The following is a 15,875-nucleotide window of genomic DNA, read 5'->3' on the forward strand; positions in this document are numbered from 1 at the left end:
TGATTGTTTTACTTTCATAATAGACCAGAAAATTCAGTATAAAAAGCTAATTAACAGACATCTGTTTTGAAACAGTCAAGGAATGAAAAGTAAAAGCTGTGTATTATTTGTTGTTTTGAGTAGCTTATATCAGGAGATTGATATTACATAAATGTAAACATTGACAACAAGGTTCTACTGTACTGAACTCTTTTTTGTTTGGTTGAAGCTTCAGCTTCTGCACAAAATAACAATCATTTGAATGTTTAAAAAATACATTCTTCTGATAGATTAGGTGGAATTATGTTTTCATTGATAATGTTTGATAGATTTGTTTTCATATAGATTTCGTGAGCCAGAGGAAGCGATGATTAGCCGAAAAGATGTTCCCCAGCACGCCAAATATAGACCTACCCGAGATACTCCTTCAGAACGTTCTAGTGACAATGAGGCTCCACAACAGACAGACTATGAGGGATTTTACTCTCCAAAACGGGAGTCAAAGCAAAGAGAACTTGCTAATCGACCTCTACCTGCCATTAAAGTTCCCAAGGAGGTCGAAAACCCACCTGTAACTCTGAATGCCCACCACCAGCGAGAGGATACTGATGATGGCTATAGCACATTGACAAAGTACCAGGAACAACGACGCAAGAAAGCTCAGGAACAGCTAGAGGCCCCCCACCCAGGGCCAAGGTCACAACAGGACCTTTATGATCAAGGTCAGGTCTACTCTAGGCAAAATGAGCAGGATTTGGAAATGAGAGCACCAGAACATCAGCATGAAACCTTGCACACGTATGTCAACTTGCCTGATAGGGCCAGTCTTCGAGAGCTTCAGGACCGTGATGACGGTGTGGAATATATAGAAGAAATGCCTCAACGTCCCCCACTCCCCACTTCCGTACGCAAACAAATTGTGGAGGAGATTGCTCAAGCCAAGACTCCCAGGACATCTGAAGAGATACTGGAGGCTGAGAGGGCCCTGGAGACCAGGATGCAGCAACCCTCCTATTTCAACTATCCAACACCTGTTTTCCCACCAAAGGTAACTATCCCACACCTGTAGTTCAACCAAAGGTTAACTATCCCGCACCTGTATTTCTACCAAAGATAACTATCCCACACATATACTTCCACCAAAGCTTAATTATTCCTACCAAAGGTAACTATCCCACACCTATATTCCTACCAAAGGTAACTATCCCACACCTATATTCCTACCAAAGGTAACTATCCCACACCTATATTCCAACCAAAGGTAATAATCCCACACCTGTATTCCCACCAAAGATAATAATCCCACACCTGTATTCCCACCAAAGATAACTATCCCACATCTGCATTTCCACCAAGGTAACTATCCCACACCTGTAGTTCAACCAAAGGTTAACTATCCTGCACCTGTATTTCTACCAAAGATAACTATCCCACACATATACTTCCACCAAAGCTTAATTATTCCTACCAAAGGTAACTATCCCACACCTATATTCCTACCAAAGGTAACTATCCCACACCTATATTCCTACCAAAGGTAATAATCCCACACCTGTATTCCCACCAAAGATAAATATCAGTACACCTATATTCCAACCAAAGGTAATAATCCCACACCTGTATTCCCACCAAAGATAACTATCCCACATCTGCATTTCCACCAAGGTAACTATTCCACACATGTATTCCTACCAAATGACCTTCCTGCAATTAGGAAAAGGTGATGTCTTTCTAACGTCTGACCAACATTACTGTTTGTTCATTTTGTTATAATTCGTTACATACATCTTTTATATCATTATACCTGTGACATGTTATTCCCATATGTTAATGGTTACCTGTGATCTTTCCTATTTTTCAGGACCACCCTGTTTTTGATGATCCTGCAGATTGGCAACATGGACAGCGAGGTAACAATAGTTTAGCCAGGCCGTCTAATCTCCAGGTAGGGGATGAACAAACAAGGGGCAGTAATGCTGGTTATTATAAAGACCAAGTGGATGAAAGTCCATCAAGGGAGAGAACTGTGCCAAAACAATTATATGGACAAGGACGACAAAAGCAACCAGAGGGGGAAAGGAGAAGGAGAGAAAAACCAATGGGAAAGCCAGGTAAGTCAGGGGAGATAACTCCTATATAAACAGGTAAAATGATTTTTGTTTTTTGGTTTCTCCTGAATTAGAAATTGATCTAAAATTCCAAATACATCTATATGTTCAATATCGTTTTAATACTAAACTCTATATACTAATTGAAATGTTGCTTTCATAAGATGTAAGGCACTTGGCTGCTTTAAATTTTTCATAATTTATGATTTTATTGACGTCCTTTATTAGCTCACCTGGTCCGAAGGACCAAGGTGAGCTTATGCCATACCGTGGCGTCCGTCGTCCGTCGTCCGTCCGTCCGTCCGTCCGTCCGTCGTCCGTCGTCCGTCCGTCCGTCAACAATTGACTTCTTCTTCATAACCACTGATCAGAATTTGACCAAATTTGGTCAGAAGCATCCCTATGGGTAGGGGACTCAAAATTGTACAAATGATGGGGCCTGAGGGGCGGGGCCAAAAGGGGTCAATTTGGCTATATTGATATAAACGACTTCTTCTCTGAAACCGAGCAAAGGATATTGCTCCTATTTGTCTGGAAGTATCACTATGGGGTGGGGATTCAAAATTGTACAAATGGTGGTGCTGACCCCCAGGGGCCTGAGGGGCGGGGCCAAAAGGGGTCAATTTGGCTATATTGATATAAACGACTTCTTCTCTGAAACCGAGCAAAGGATATTGCTCCTATTTGTCTGGAAGCATCACTATGGGGTGGGGATTCAAAATTGTACAAATGGTGGTGCTGACCCTCTAGGGGCCTGAGGGGCGAGGCAAAAATGGGTCAATATAGATATATTGATATTAACAACTTCTTCTCTGGAACCGAGCAATGGATATCACTCATATTTGCCTGGTAGCATCACTTTGGGGTGGGGATTCAAAATTGTACAAATGATGGGACTGACCCCCAAGGGGCCTGAGGGGCGGGGCCAAAATGGGTCAATATAGCTATATTGATGATACCAACTTCTTCTCTGAAACCGAGCAATGGATATCGCTCATATTTGCCTGGTAGCATAACTTTGGGGTGGGGATTCAAAATTGTACAAATGAATGGGCTGTCCCCCAGGGGCCGGAAGGGCGGGGCCAAATGTGGTCATTTGGGCTATATTGATATAAACAAGTTCTTCTCTGAAACCGAACAAACGATATTGCTCCTATTTGTCTGGAAGTATCACTATGGGGTGGGGATTCAAAATTGTACAAATGGTGGTGCTGACCCCCAGGGGCCTGAGGGGCGGGGCCAAAAGGGGTCAATTTGGCTATATTGATATAAACGACTTCTTCTCTGAAACCGAGCAAAGGATATTACTCCTATTTGTCTGGAAGCATCACTATGGGGTGGGGATTCAAAATTGTACAAATGGTGGTGCTGACCCCCAGGGGCCTGAGGGGCGGGGCCAAAAGGGGTCAATTTGGCTATATTGATATAAACGACTTCTTCTCTGAAACCGAGCAAAGGATATTACTCCTATTTGTCTGGAAGCATCACTATGGGGTGGGGATTCAAAATTGTACAAATGGTGGTGCTGTCCCCCTAGGGGCCTTAGGGGCGAGGCAAAAATGGGTCAATATAGCTATATTGATATTAACGACTTCTTCTCTGGAACCGAGCAATGGATATCACTCATATTTGCCAGGTAGCATCACTTTGGGGTGGGGATTCAAAATTGTACAAATGATGGGACTGACCCCCAAGGGGTCTGAGGGGCGGGGCCAAAATGGGTCAATATAGCTATATTGATGATACCGACTTCTTCTCTGAAACCGAGCAATGGATATCGCTCATATTTGCCTGGTAGCATAACTTTGGGGTGGGGATTCAAAATTGTACAAATGAATGGGCTGACCCCCAGGGGCCGGAAGGGCGGGGCCAAATGTGGTCATTTGGGCTATATTGATATAAACAACTTCTTCTCTGAAACCGAACAAACGATATTGCTCCTATTTGTCTGGAAGTATCACTATGGGGTGGGGATTCAAAATTGTACAAATGGTGGTGCTGACCCCCAGGGGCCTGAGGGGCGGGGCCAAAAGGGGTCAATTTGGCTATATTGATATAAACGACTTCTTCTCTGAAACCGAGCAAAGGATATTACTCCTATTTGTCTGGAAGCATCACTATGGGGTGGGGATTCAAAATTGTACAAATGGTGGTGCTGACCCCCAGGGGCCTGAGGGGCGGGGCCAATAGGGGTCAATTTGGCTATATTGATATAAACGACTTCTTCTCTGAAACCGAGCAAAGGATATTACTCCTATTTGTCTGGAAGCATCACTATGGGTTGGGGATTCAAAATTGTACAAATGGTGGTGCTGTCCCCCTAGGGGCCTTAGGGGCGAGGCAAAAATGGGTCAATATAGCTATATTGATATTAACGACTTCTTCTCTGGAACCGAGCAATGGATATCACTCATATTTGCCAGGTAGCATCACTTTGGGGTGGGGATTCAAAATTGTACAAATGATGGGACTGACCCCCAAGGGGTCTGAGGGGCGGGGCCAAAATGGGTCAATATAGCTATATTGATGATACCGACTTCTTCTCTGAAACCGAGCTATGGATATCGCTCATATTTGCCTGGTAGCATAACTTTGGGGTGGGGATTCAAAATTGTACAAATGATGGGGCTGACCCCCAGGGGCCGGAAGGGCGGGGCCAAATGTGGTCATTTGGGCTATATTGATATAAACAACTTCTTCTCTGAAACCGAATAAACGATATTGCTCATATTTGCCTGGTAGCAACACTATGGGGTGGGGATTCAAAATTGTACAAATGGTGTGGCTGACCCTCGGGGGGCCTGAGGGGCGGGGCCAAGAGGGGTCAATATAGCTATATTGATATTAACGACTTCTCTGAAACTAAGCAATGGATATCACTCATATTTGCCTGGTAGCAACCCCCTAGGGTAGGGATTCAAAATTGTACAAATGACAGGGCTGACCCCAGGGGACCTAAGAGGCGGGGCCAAAAGGGGTTATTTTGGCAAAATTGATATAAACAACTTTTTCTCTGAAAATAAGCAATGGATATCTTTAATATGTGACTGGTAGCATTCACTTTGGTTAAGGATTCAAAATTGTACAAATGATGGGGCCGACCCCCTGGAGGCTGAGGGGCTGGGCCAAAAGGGGTCAATTTGGCTAAATTGATATGAACAACTTCTCTGAAACAGCTCATATTTGACTAATAGCATTCTATTGGGGTAGGGATTCAAAATTGTATAAAGGAAGGAGCTGACTCCCAGGGGGCAGAGGGCAGGGTCAAAAGGGGCCATTTGGTCTAAACAAGATCTTCTCTGAAATTAAGCAATGGATATCACTCACATTTGTGTGTTAGCATCCCTATGGGGTCGCGCCAAAAGTCAATTTCATTTCATGGATTAATGTACCTTTTGGCATTTTTAGTATTAAAATAAAACCATTGTACATGTACCCATATAAAATGCTTATGATATATATTGACATAGCAATACCAGCGACAAATATACTTAAGCATCATTCTTGTTTCATATCTCATGAAACCAGGTGAGCGATACAGGCCCTCTGGGCCTCTTGTTCAAAATTTGCATGAATGTATGGTAACTAAAATATTTATACAACAAATATAAATCTGGTGAAAAATGAAATGATTTGATATACAGTTAAAAATGATGTGAAGCAGTAAATGATAGATCTGATATATTTTGTCATGTCACTGCTTGTCTCCTGTCAATATACCACTTAATGATCATCTCATCATTACAACCACCTCATTCTCACCATCCACCATCATCACCTCGTTCTTACCGGCCAGAATCATCACCTCATTCTCACTGACCAAAATCATCACCTAGTTCTCACCGACCACAATCTTCTGGTCAATATCACCAACCACCATCAGTACCTCATTCTCACCGACCAAAATTATCTCATTTTTAATGACAAGTATGTATTACTACATTATCCTGAGATCACACAGCCACAGTAGCTATATACAGGTTGTAATCAGACTGAAATCATGTTATCTCTCATAACTCTTACACACATCACAAGGCTGACATGTTATTTATATAATTATATATGTATCTTAAAGAAAGAAAAAAACAAATCAACGTCAAACTTGTGGCCCACTGACCTTGAAGGGATGTGTTGTAGGAGAGATGGGAATTACATGTTAGGAGTACCAGACTGATCTAACAGGCCACTAAAAACTCACCATCATGACTTCTGTCACATGACTTTTATCACATAAATTCTATCACATGACTTCTATCACATGACTTCTGTCACATGACTACTATCCAACATCACTGGTCTCTGTGTTGTATTCACAAGCCTCTGCAACTTTAAACATTTATTAGACTGATTTACTAGATAGATATCAAGCTGTACTATATAGATCTCACAAATTTTATACTAATCTTATACTTAATATTTATGCATGTACATGCACCTCATATTGTATATAGTGTACTGATATATGAAGAAATAAGATTTGAGTGATCCACATTAACTCCTTCCTTCAATGATAATGTACCTTACTACTACATAATGTATTATTTTATGGATAAGATCTTTGTAGGGATAGCACAAACTGTAAACAATAAAATATTTTCTTCAATCTTAGTTTGTTTTTCTTGTATCCCATTTCACTGTGATCTGTCAGTGAATTAAAATCTTTATATTCTTATGACTTGTGATCACTGGTTAATTTTTCATTTTGATGTTGTATAATTTGCTGCTTTAAATTCTGTGTTGTCAGTTTATTGCCAAAGTGTGGCATTGGTCATCAGCCGACCTATCATCAGCTGTCTTTAAATGAACTCTTGCTATTTTAATTTTACCACTGTTTCAAAGGAGAGTAGGTTCCAATTTGAAGCTGTTTTTGAAGTCTTGCCCGTTGTCTATATGGCTTAGAGTTACTTCCCCTTATGTATCATTTTGATGATCACCTTTTCAATTCCTTGAGAATAACCTTGTTAAATATAGATATACCGGTAGTGGCCTTGTAGTGTATTGGTTCTCATTTTGATACCTGTGAAGGTACAATTTTCCTTATTAATTCTCAGGTGTTCACAAGTTCACAAACCTTGGTTTCAACCAGGTGTTCACAAATTCAAACACCTTGGTTTCAGCAAAGTATTCACAAGTTCAAACACCTTGGTTTCAGCAAAGTATTCACAAGTTCACATACTTTGGTTTTAGTCAGTTGCTCACAGTTTCACAAACCTTGCATGGGTTCAAAGGTTCACAAGTGTACACTCTGTAGCTAGTTTGCAGATGGCACAATCCTGTGTTTTCAATTTCTTGTTCTTCCTAATACTGTATGTCAATTTTCATCTATTTTCCCAGTCTTGGCTACTGGGACACATGCACGAGTTGTGATATAATCTGACGTGCACTAAGTATGATTTTTATCTAATGTTTTTTTTATCCAAATAACAATTTTAGGTCACTTACTGATAGCAGTACACTAAATTAATTGATTGATTCTGTGAATCCATGGATGCAAATTCAAAATTAACAAATACTTTTAACCCATTTCACACTTGCTTTGCTTTATTTATAATTTAAAAGTTGATTGCATGTAATTTTTTGGTAGATTAAAAATGAGTTAATTCAAATAAGATTTTAAGAAACTGCTGTTTTGAAAGATGAAAGTATACATCAATAATATAAGAAAAAAACTTACAATGCTATTAAGATTTTGTGAAGAGCAATTAAAAATTGAACTCCGTGATGTTCTACTGCAAAAAAAAAAAGATAGTGAGTACCACATGTACATGTATTTAAAACTTGAATTTCTTTAACTTTTGGAGATCATTTTGTTTATACCAGAAAGTTAATCTGGTACTTAAACATTTATAATCTACTCCTGAACTTCTACAAAAATTTTACACATTACACACTTTCTATATCACCACTAAATCATCATAGATCAACTAAATCCAGCTGACAATTAACTGTTGTGTATTTTGTGTGGCTGTGTTAGAGGATTAACTTCAGTAGTCGTAGATCATCCTGTCTCAGATATCCAGAGAAAGGCATGGATGCCTGATATTGTAACATAAGTGGTTTATCCCCAGCAGTAGAGGATGCTACAGAGGTTGAAGTATCGGGCATGGACAGAGAACAATTTGAGGATGAACAGGCACAGGACAAAATATCTGTGGACGGCACAGACCTGAAAGAAGAATCAATTCCGGGGGACATTGCGGGAGAGGTCCAGGAAAATATGTCTACCATTGCAAACAGTCAAAGTGAAGGGTTAGATAAAAACTCTGAAGTCTCTATAGACCCAGTAGACAGGCTTAAATCTACCGAGAGTGATCTAGATCGATATAGGTCTCCTGAAGGGGCAGTCTATACCCAGATTTACAGGCATACACAAAGGGAAGCTAGAGATACACAGGTAACATCTAAAATGGAGGATAAAACTGTGGAAAATAGGTCAAAAAGACAGACAAAACAGGAAAAACACACAGACAGAAAGGAAAGTGGCAGGAAAAAGAATGCCATACGATCCCAGCTTGAGAGTCTGGGTTCAGGTGCTGTGATCAGTAACTATGCCAACTTGAACCCTCTGGACATGCCATATGAGGAGGTCCACAGACTGGAGGTCAGTAGTGAGGAGGATGAGGCTGACTTGGCCATGAGGAGGAAAGAACGAAGGTCAGCCTTCCGACCCCTCCTCACTAAGCCTCCAGGCAAGGACACACTCCAGCGACTGGACCGTTTAATGGGTACTCCTCCATGTCCCCCAAGCCCTGTGGGGTCAGATAGGGTCAGCAAAAAAAAGCAGCATAATTCCAGACCAGCATATCATAGCGACAGTAAACACAACTTGTTTGAAGAAGATGAAGAGGAGGATGAAACAGAGGTGAAAAAGAGGATATCCATGGCTAGTATAGCAAGTTCTAATGGTTCACAGTTCAGAGGTCACAACTTCAGATCAGGTACTTAAATTTATGATTTGGCTAGAAGATATTTGATGATTTAAATGAAATGGGATTTTTTTTTTAGGAAAAAACGATACTAATATTGCTGACTTGTTTGTGCATGTTAGAATGGTGTGATGTAGATTAACTAGCTGGTAGGAGTGCTGTAGTCAGTGTTAAGTTGTAGGACATCCCTAGTAGGACAAAACTCATATTCGACAGGTATGACCTCTGTAGTTGGACCACACCTGTGATTCAAACACAACACACATCCAATGCATTTACCTGTGGAATATTAGCATGTCCAGTTATATCCTATTGTTACTAACTCGGATGCCTAGATCATACGGCATGTTCTAATGTCTCTCAGTTGGTTTGTGTCCCTCCAGCATTTAGTCCATGCTCTGTTCTGCAGATATCAACCATATAACCTTATCTTTAAGTTATCATCATTGGATTTGACATCAAAGTTTGATTGTATTAGGAATTTGACTTCTGGAAATAAACCAAGCCCATTATACCTGTACATATATATATACTTACCTGTAATATATATGCTTAGTCCTGTATATACAGTTTATATTTACATGTATATATCTCAAAATTATACCCGTATTATACCTGGTATATAAGTATATTATCTGTAATTTCCTTCATATCTTATATCTATATATATTTTCTTATGTATTAATAAGACTGACTTTAATTCGCAAAATGGAAAGGTCAAGGTCATTGATGTAGTGAAGTGTTAGAGGTTCAATTGTTACCTTGACAAATTGAGTTAAAGTGAATATTGCCCTGCATCTGGCTGATGTGATGTGACCTAGTGCATGTACTATTTCAGACATTACATTGACGACAACCTTCATTCCACTCCAGTCAAACACTGACACACAAATGTCCCCCTCCAGATATTGCCTTGAAAACAACCAACTTTAATTCACCCAAGTCAAACATTACCATACACTTTTCCCTCACCAGTTATTACCTTTACAACAACAATATCCATTCACCTCAGTCAAACACTTTTCCTCTCCAGATATTTCCTTGACAACAGCAATATCCAATCACATCAGTCAAACAACCCCACACACTTTTCCTCTCCAGATATTACCTTCATACAAATCCTTCATAAGTTCATAATTAATTTTGGTAAATAATATGTATGGTCAAATTAAGCTGTATGTACTCTATGTTTTACCTGTGCTTGTTTACCTGTGTGTGTATTACCTGTGCTTGTTTACCTGTATGTGTTTTACCTGTGTTTACTTGTGTGTGTGAATTACCTGTGTTTACCTGTATGTGTGTTACCTGTGTTTACCTGTATGTGTGTATTACCTGTGTTTACCTGTATGTGTGTATTACCTGTGTTTACCTGTATGTGTGAATTACCTGTGTTTACCTGTATGTGTGTATTACCTGTGTTAACCTGTATGTGTGTATTACCTGTGTTTACCTGTATGTATATAAATATGTATGTGTTTTACCTGTATTTACCTGTATGTGTGTATTACCTGTGTTTACCTGTATGTATATAAATATGTATGTGTTTTACCTGTATTTACCTGTATGTGTGTATTACCTGTGTTTACCTGTATGTATATAAATATGTATGTGTTTTACCTGTATTTACCTGTATGTGTGTATTACCTGTGTTTACCTGTATGTGTGTATTACCTGTGTTTATCTGTATGTGTGTTACCTGTGTTTACCTGTATGTGTGAATTACCTGTGTTTACCTGTTTGTGGGTATTACCTGTGGTTACCTGTATGTATATATTATCTGTATGTGTTTTACCTGTGTTTACCTGTTTGTGGGTATTACAGGTGAGGGGGGCAGAAGACCACCTGGAAAGTTAGACCCAGGACCAATACACACAGTAAAGGAAGATCCTGATATGGCTGATGAAGATGTCATTGTAAGTCATGTCTCACAGAAAACAGGTTCCTTTTTGACATCATAATTTTAAACAGGATATTGAGAAAAATAAAATCTGATGGTCTTTATTGAATTTACTGCAAATTGGATAATACCATTATACCAATATTCTATGTGCATAGTTTGAGAGGTTTCTTTTTATTGTTTAATTCCTGATTTAGCAATATGCAAAATAGAAAAACTAAAAATCTCTGAAGTAGACAAAATTCAGGATCTGCAGAATTTTGACATGCTAATTTTATATATAGTTATAGAATACTTTATCAATCATGTTGATGATAGGAAACTCGAGGTGTCCCTAACCTAAAGAAATATCCTCTTAGTGGTGGTCGCATCAGAATGAGCATCTCTGCTGGAGACCTCATTGGCAAAACGGTAAGTCATATTAATTTCTTTTTGATAAATTCTTGTAAGTATCACTAAAATTTTGATATAAGATATGTATATATAATAATATAATGCCTACATTTATGAGAACGTGGTTTATCACTGTAATAAAGGTTGTGTTTTTTGATGATTCAAACCTTAATGTCTTGATTCCAGGTTGAAAGAAAGCATTTCTTTTTTGTAATTATGCCCCCGCCATGAAATGGGGGTGCGGGTTATAGTGTTACCCATGTCTGTCCCGTCGCCTCCCATCCTGTCCCATCCCGTTCCCTCCTGATGCAATGCAACTAGCTAATCTCAGGAACTGCTGAGGTTTCGGAGCGTCAAGTGCCAGCAAGGCCATTCATGTCTCACTGACATTTTCTAGTTTTCTTTTTGATTTCTATGATAACTGTATTGATTTCCTCCACAGAAAAAAATAAATAGAAACCTTTGAAAATAATAGCCTTCACAATATGTGGTTCAGATATACATGTATAAACTGTAATATGAAGATGTTAAATGTATTTCAGTTTTGTTTGCATTAAAATACTGATCTGAAGTGTAATCCAACTCTATAATAAACAATGATAACTGATTGTTTTCATTCTTAGCATGACGAGCTTGTGTTGCTGCTGATCCAGTTACGACGAGAGCATGCAGATCTAGAAAAGGAACGCAACTTCTTCCGTGAGAAGGTTGATCTACGACGTGCCTCGGAACACAACTATAGGCGTCTGTAAGTATAAGGATACAAGCAATCAGTTCTGATGTTTTCAAATCCCTAGAAAATATTTCTGAAATATTAAATACCACAAAATCCTTGATATCCTCCACTATCATTGGCTGTAAAGTGAATTTCAGAGGCTGGTATGTAATGTTTATTGGTAGGGATGTTTTCCAGGGCTAATGTCGGTTTGTCTTTTTATTACAGTCTACAGGAATCAGACGGTCCATTTGACCAACTGACAGAAAGAGAACACCATGAATACATGCAACTACGCAACCAGTTAGACGACGCAGAAAAAAGGGTCCGTATAATCAAATCTACGCGCTTTGTTGTAAATTCTACCATGTTTGCTATGTAACGCCAGTTTTGATTGGTTAAAAACCATGTATTATTTTCCAATAACCCACGCTCGTGCCAATAATACACGCTCGTGAGTCACGGCTGTTACAATTTTAAATATCTAATATTCACCCGTTTCATAAAAGGTTACTATAGCCGAGTGGGCTAATGGGTTAGTCTTTCAATATATTTTTATCACGACGCGAGTTCGAATCCTACGGAGGCCCCCACTTTTTTTTCTTCTTTTTTATCCTTTTTTTTTTTATTTTCAAAATCAATGCCATATGATAGATGCTCTTGATTGTAGTACTGTATTGCCTGTATATTTCATCAACAAATAATGCAATACTCAAGAAATAAATTACAATGTTTTCCCGGGGTTTCTTTGCTGTTTTTCTATTAGAAAGAGGTCGATCTCAGAACTAAACAGTACATGGTAGAATAGAAATAATCAACTTTGACTCGTGTATTGTTGCAGGATATACAACTCGGACTCGGATATTTTGCAATTTTGATTAATAACTCAGGCCTGCGGCCTTCGTTATTAATTTAATTGCAAAATATCCTCGTCCGAGTTGTATATCCTGCAACAATACACGATTCATCGTTAATTATTTCTTAAATAAATAAATTATTGTATTATGTATGGAAACATTATCAAGAAAAACAAAAGAATTTTCATTCTATTTCCTTATTTTGATTTCTATGTTATTGTGTTACAGTTGGAGGTATACAGACCGATGGTCAATCTGGTGCACAACATGGTCAACATGGGCAGTCTATATGGAGGAAATAACTTTATGTTGGCCAGTCAATACAGGAAGGTAGGTCACCTGATTACATAAAGTAAAGGGAGATAACTTTAAGTTGGCCAGTCAATACAGGAAGGTAGGTCACCTGATTACATAAAGTAAAGGGAGATAACTTTATGTTGGCCAGTCAATACAGGAAGGTAGGTCACCTGATTACATAAAGTAAAGGGAGATAACTTCATGTTGGCCAGTCAATACAGGAAGGTATATATAGGTCACACAATTACATACAGTAAAGGGGAGACAACTTCATGTTGGGCAGTCAGTACAGAAAGATATAGACCTATAGGTCACACGATTACATATTATAAAGGGGAGACAACTTCATGTTGGGCAGTCAATTTAAGAAGGTATGTAGGTCACATGATTACATTTGGTAAAGGGAGACAACCTTATGTTGGCCAGTTTAGATATAGTTAATGATGGAGTCTTTCTTTCTTGAAGAGAATTATTTCAGATTTCAGTAATCAGAGTAATTTATAAAATATCTAGAACATGACTTCTACTGTATCACTGCTTTGTTTAGCACCTGTTGTCTCCTGACGAGTACACGCCGCCCAAGAAGATGCTGGAGTTTTCACGGAAACACCAAGAGGAGAAGATTGTACATGGTATCAAAGAAGATATTAAACAGCTATCTTCTGATGAAGTCATTCTGGAGGTAGGTCAAGTAAAAGAATAATAAGTTCTGGAAACAAGCATAGGTGAATGTGAATGTCACATGACTTGGTTATTGTATATATGATTCCAGTATCCTATATGACATATTAATGATATCTTCATCAGGACAAGTTAGAGAAACTGTACGAGTTAGACCGACGGATGCATGAGCAGTCGTACCATGTAGCTCAGGCTCAGGAGGATAAGGACATGTTGGAGAAGGCTCTACAGGGTATCCTACGCCAGCAGGACATGAGTCGGGATAACCCGCGCGAACAGGACCAGCTCATCCACCAGCAACGCACCATTGAGAAAGAGATCTCGCGTGTCATGCACCAACTGGCCAAGGCCTCCAGGGTAATTCTAGAAACATGTGCATTTACCCCTTAACTCTGAGGATTTTTCAAATAAATGTAACAAAATCTTGTTGTTTTGCTTCATTATTATTTGTTACTCTGTAGCATGTAATGAGATGATGTTTACTTCACTCTAACTTTGACAACAGGTTTCGCTTTGAAATTCAATATTACGGATGATGTAGTTTTGTGTTGTTGCCTGTTAATCTTAATATTTCTATACTGATTTCATTTCAGGATCTTGAAGAAACTACAGCAGAAAATAATATGATTGAACATGAAGTAGCATTACTAAGGTCAAAGGTCACAGGGGAACTGTCTCGTAGTAAAAGTGCTCCGTCTTTGGTAAGTTGGTCAGTGATTATATACAGAAGTCAGTTAATATCCATATATTACCATCTATACTGTTTTGAGATGTATTTATTCTGTTCATTCACTAGATAAGGAAGACTTCATTTAGAACCTTGCGCACCACTTTCTGATTTGCTAAGAGCATTGTTTACCAGAGCCAGTATAAAACAATGGTCATCTGGTCAGCAAAATGATTTGTCACCCAGATATCACTGTTGTATTAGACTTTGTGTTTAGTCTATCCCTGGTACATCACTCTCTGTGACTGTAGAATGTTCTTCTTTTACCTTATGCATGTTTGACCTTCACACATTTATGAGTTTGGTCTCGCTTTGTTGCTTTGTGACCTTAAGATAACTTGTATGAACTTTAATCCAGAAATGTAATGTTTGAACTTCCATATTGCAGTCAAATGAGAGTCTAAGAAACAAAATGAAGATGGAGAAAGACCTGGCTCAGGTGAAGAACATCATGGCTGGATTAAACCAGCAGGGAGCAGAACTGTCTGAAGCCATGAACACGTTACGGAGATCTTCTGCCGGAGCCAAATTCGCATCAGCATTTACTAAAGTCGACCAAAGTGAGCTTTAATTGTTGAAAATTGATTGAGGAAAACAATATTCTCTGTAGATGTTGCATGTTGGAGACAATTCCAATATTTAGATATGAAATGCTGTTTTTGATGAAATAATCTGCATAGAACTGATGAAAATGTCTTTTTAAAAGTTTCAAATTCTCATCTTACATGTTGTTCATAGAAAACTTGCCTAAGCCTGCACCTGTAAGTACTTACATGGAGACAGATCTAGACTCCGCCAAGACAACAGACCTGTCACAGGTGCAGGAGATTTTACTGTCCTACCGTGACCAAACGCCCATCCAGACCTCGCCCACCGTTACTGTCAAGTCTCAACATCAACCCATCATGTCCGTCAAGGTAAATCATACAGAAACAGAAAGTAGAGATGTTTGATGATGTAAAAAATTACAGAAACAGAAAGTAGGGATGTTTGATGATGTAAAAAATACAGAAACAGAAAGTAGGGATGTTTGATGATGTAAAAAATACAGAAACAGAAAGTAGGGAAGTTTGATGATGTAAAAAAAATAGTTGGTTTCATATCAATGTTTTTCTTGAAGTTGGGAAAAAGTGCTAATGATTTTGTGTTATCATTTGGATACAGGAAGTAGATTAATCATGGCATTATATGTTTTGAAGGTGAGAGAAATTAGACATATCAGCTGGGTAATTATGTAACAGATAGTAAGTGTATATTATTTTATCAGACTTTACCTAACCACTGTGTATTTTTAC

General features: G+C 38.7%; 1 protein-coding gene across 7 annotated transcripts in view; it reads left to right on the forward strand.

Moving 5' to 3' along the window:
• LOC117335636 overlaps positions 1-15,875 on the forward strand; it is an 83,412-nt gene that overhangs the window by 49,673 nt on the left and 17,864 nt on the right. For 6 of the 7 annotated variants that reach the window (XM_033895768.1, XM_033895770.1, XM_033895769.1 and 3 more), the window contains 13 exons: positions 325-1,027; positions 1,841-2,090; positions 8,159-9,025; positions 10,835-10,926; positions 11,229-11,321; positions 11,927-12,051; positions 12,247-12,343; positions 13,104-13,205; positions 13,720-13,854; positions 13,980-14,210; positions 14,447-14,554; positions 14,969-15,140; positions 15,319-15,497. In XM_033895768.1, coding sequence (XP_033751659.1) covers positions 325-1,027; positions 1,841-2,090; positions 8,159-9,025; positions 10,835-10,926; positions 11,229-11,321; positions 11,927-12,051; positions 12,247-12,343; positions 13,104-13,205; positions 13,720-13,854; positions 13,980-14,210; positions 14,447-14,554; positions 14,969-15,140; positions 15,319-15,497 — 3,154 coding nt within the window. The remainder of the gene's footprint in view (positions 1-324; positions 1,028-1,840; positions 2,091-8,158; positions 9,026-10,834; positions 10,927-11,228; positions 11,322-11,926; positions 12,052-12,246; positions 12,344-13,103; positions 13,206-13,719; positions 13,855-13,979; positions 14,211-14,446; positions 14,555-14,968; positions 15,141-15,318; positions 15,498-15,875) is intronic. The other variant, XM_033895774.1, reaches the window with a different exon arrangement.

The sequence above is a fragment of the Pecten maximus genome, chromosome 10 (genome assembly GCF_902652985.1).
Source record: "Pecten maximus chromosome 10, xPecMax1.1, whole genome shotgun sequence".
Taxonomy (NCBI): domain Eukaryota; kingdom Metazoa; phylum Mollusca; class Bivalvia; order Pectinida; family Pectinidae; genus Pecten; species Pecten maximus.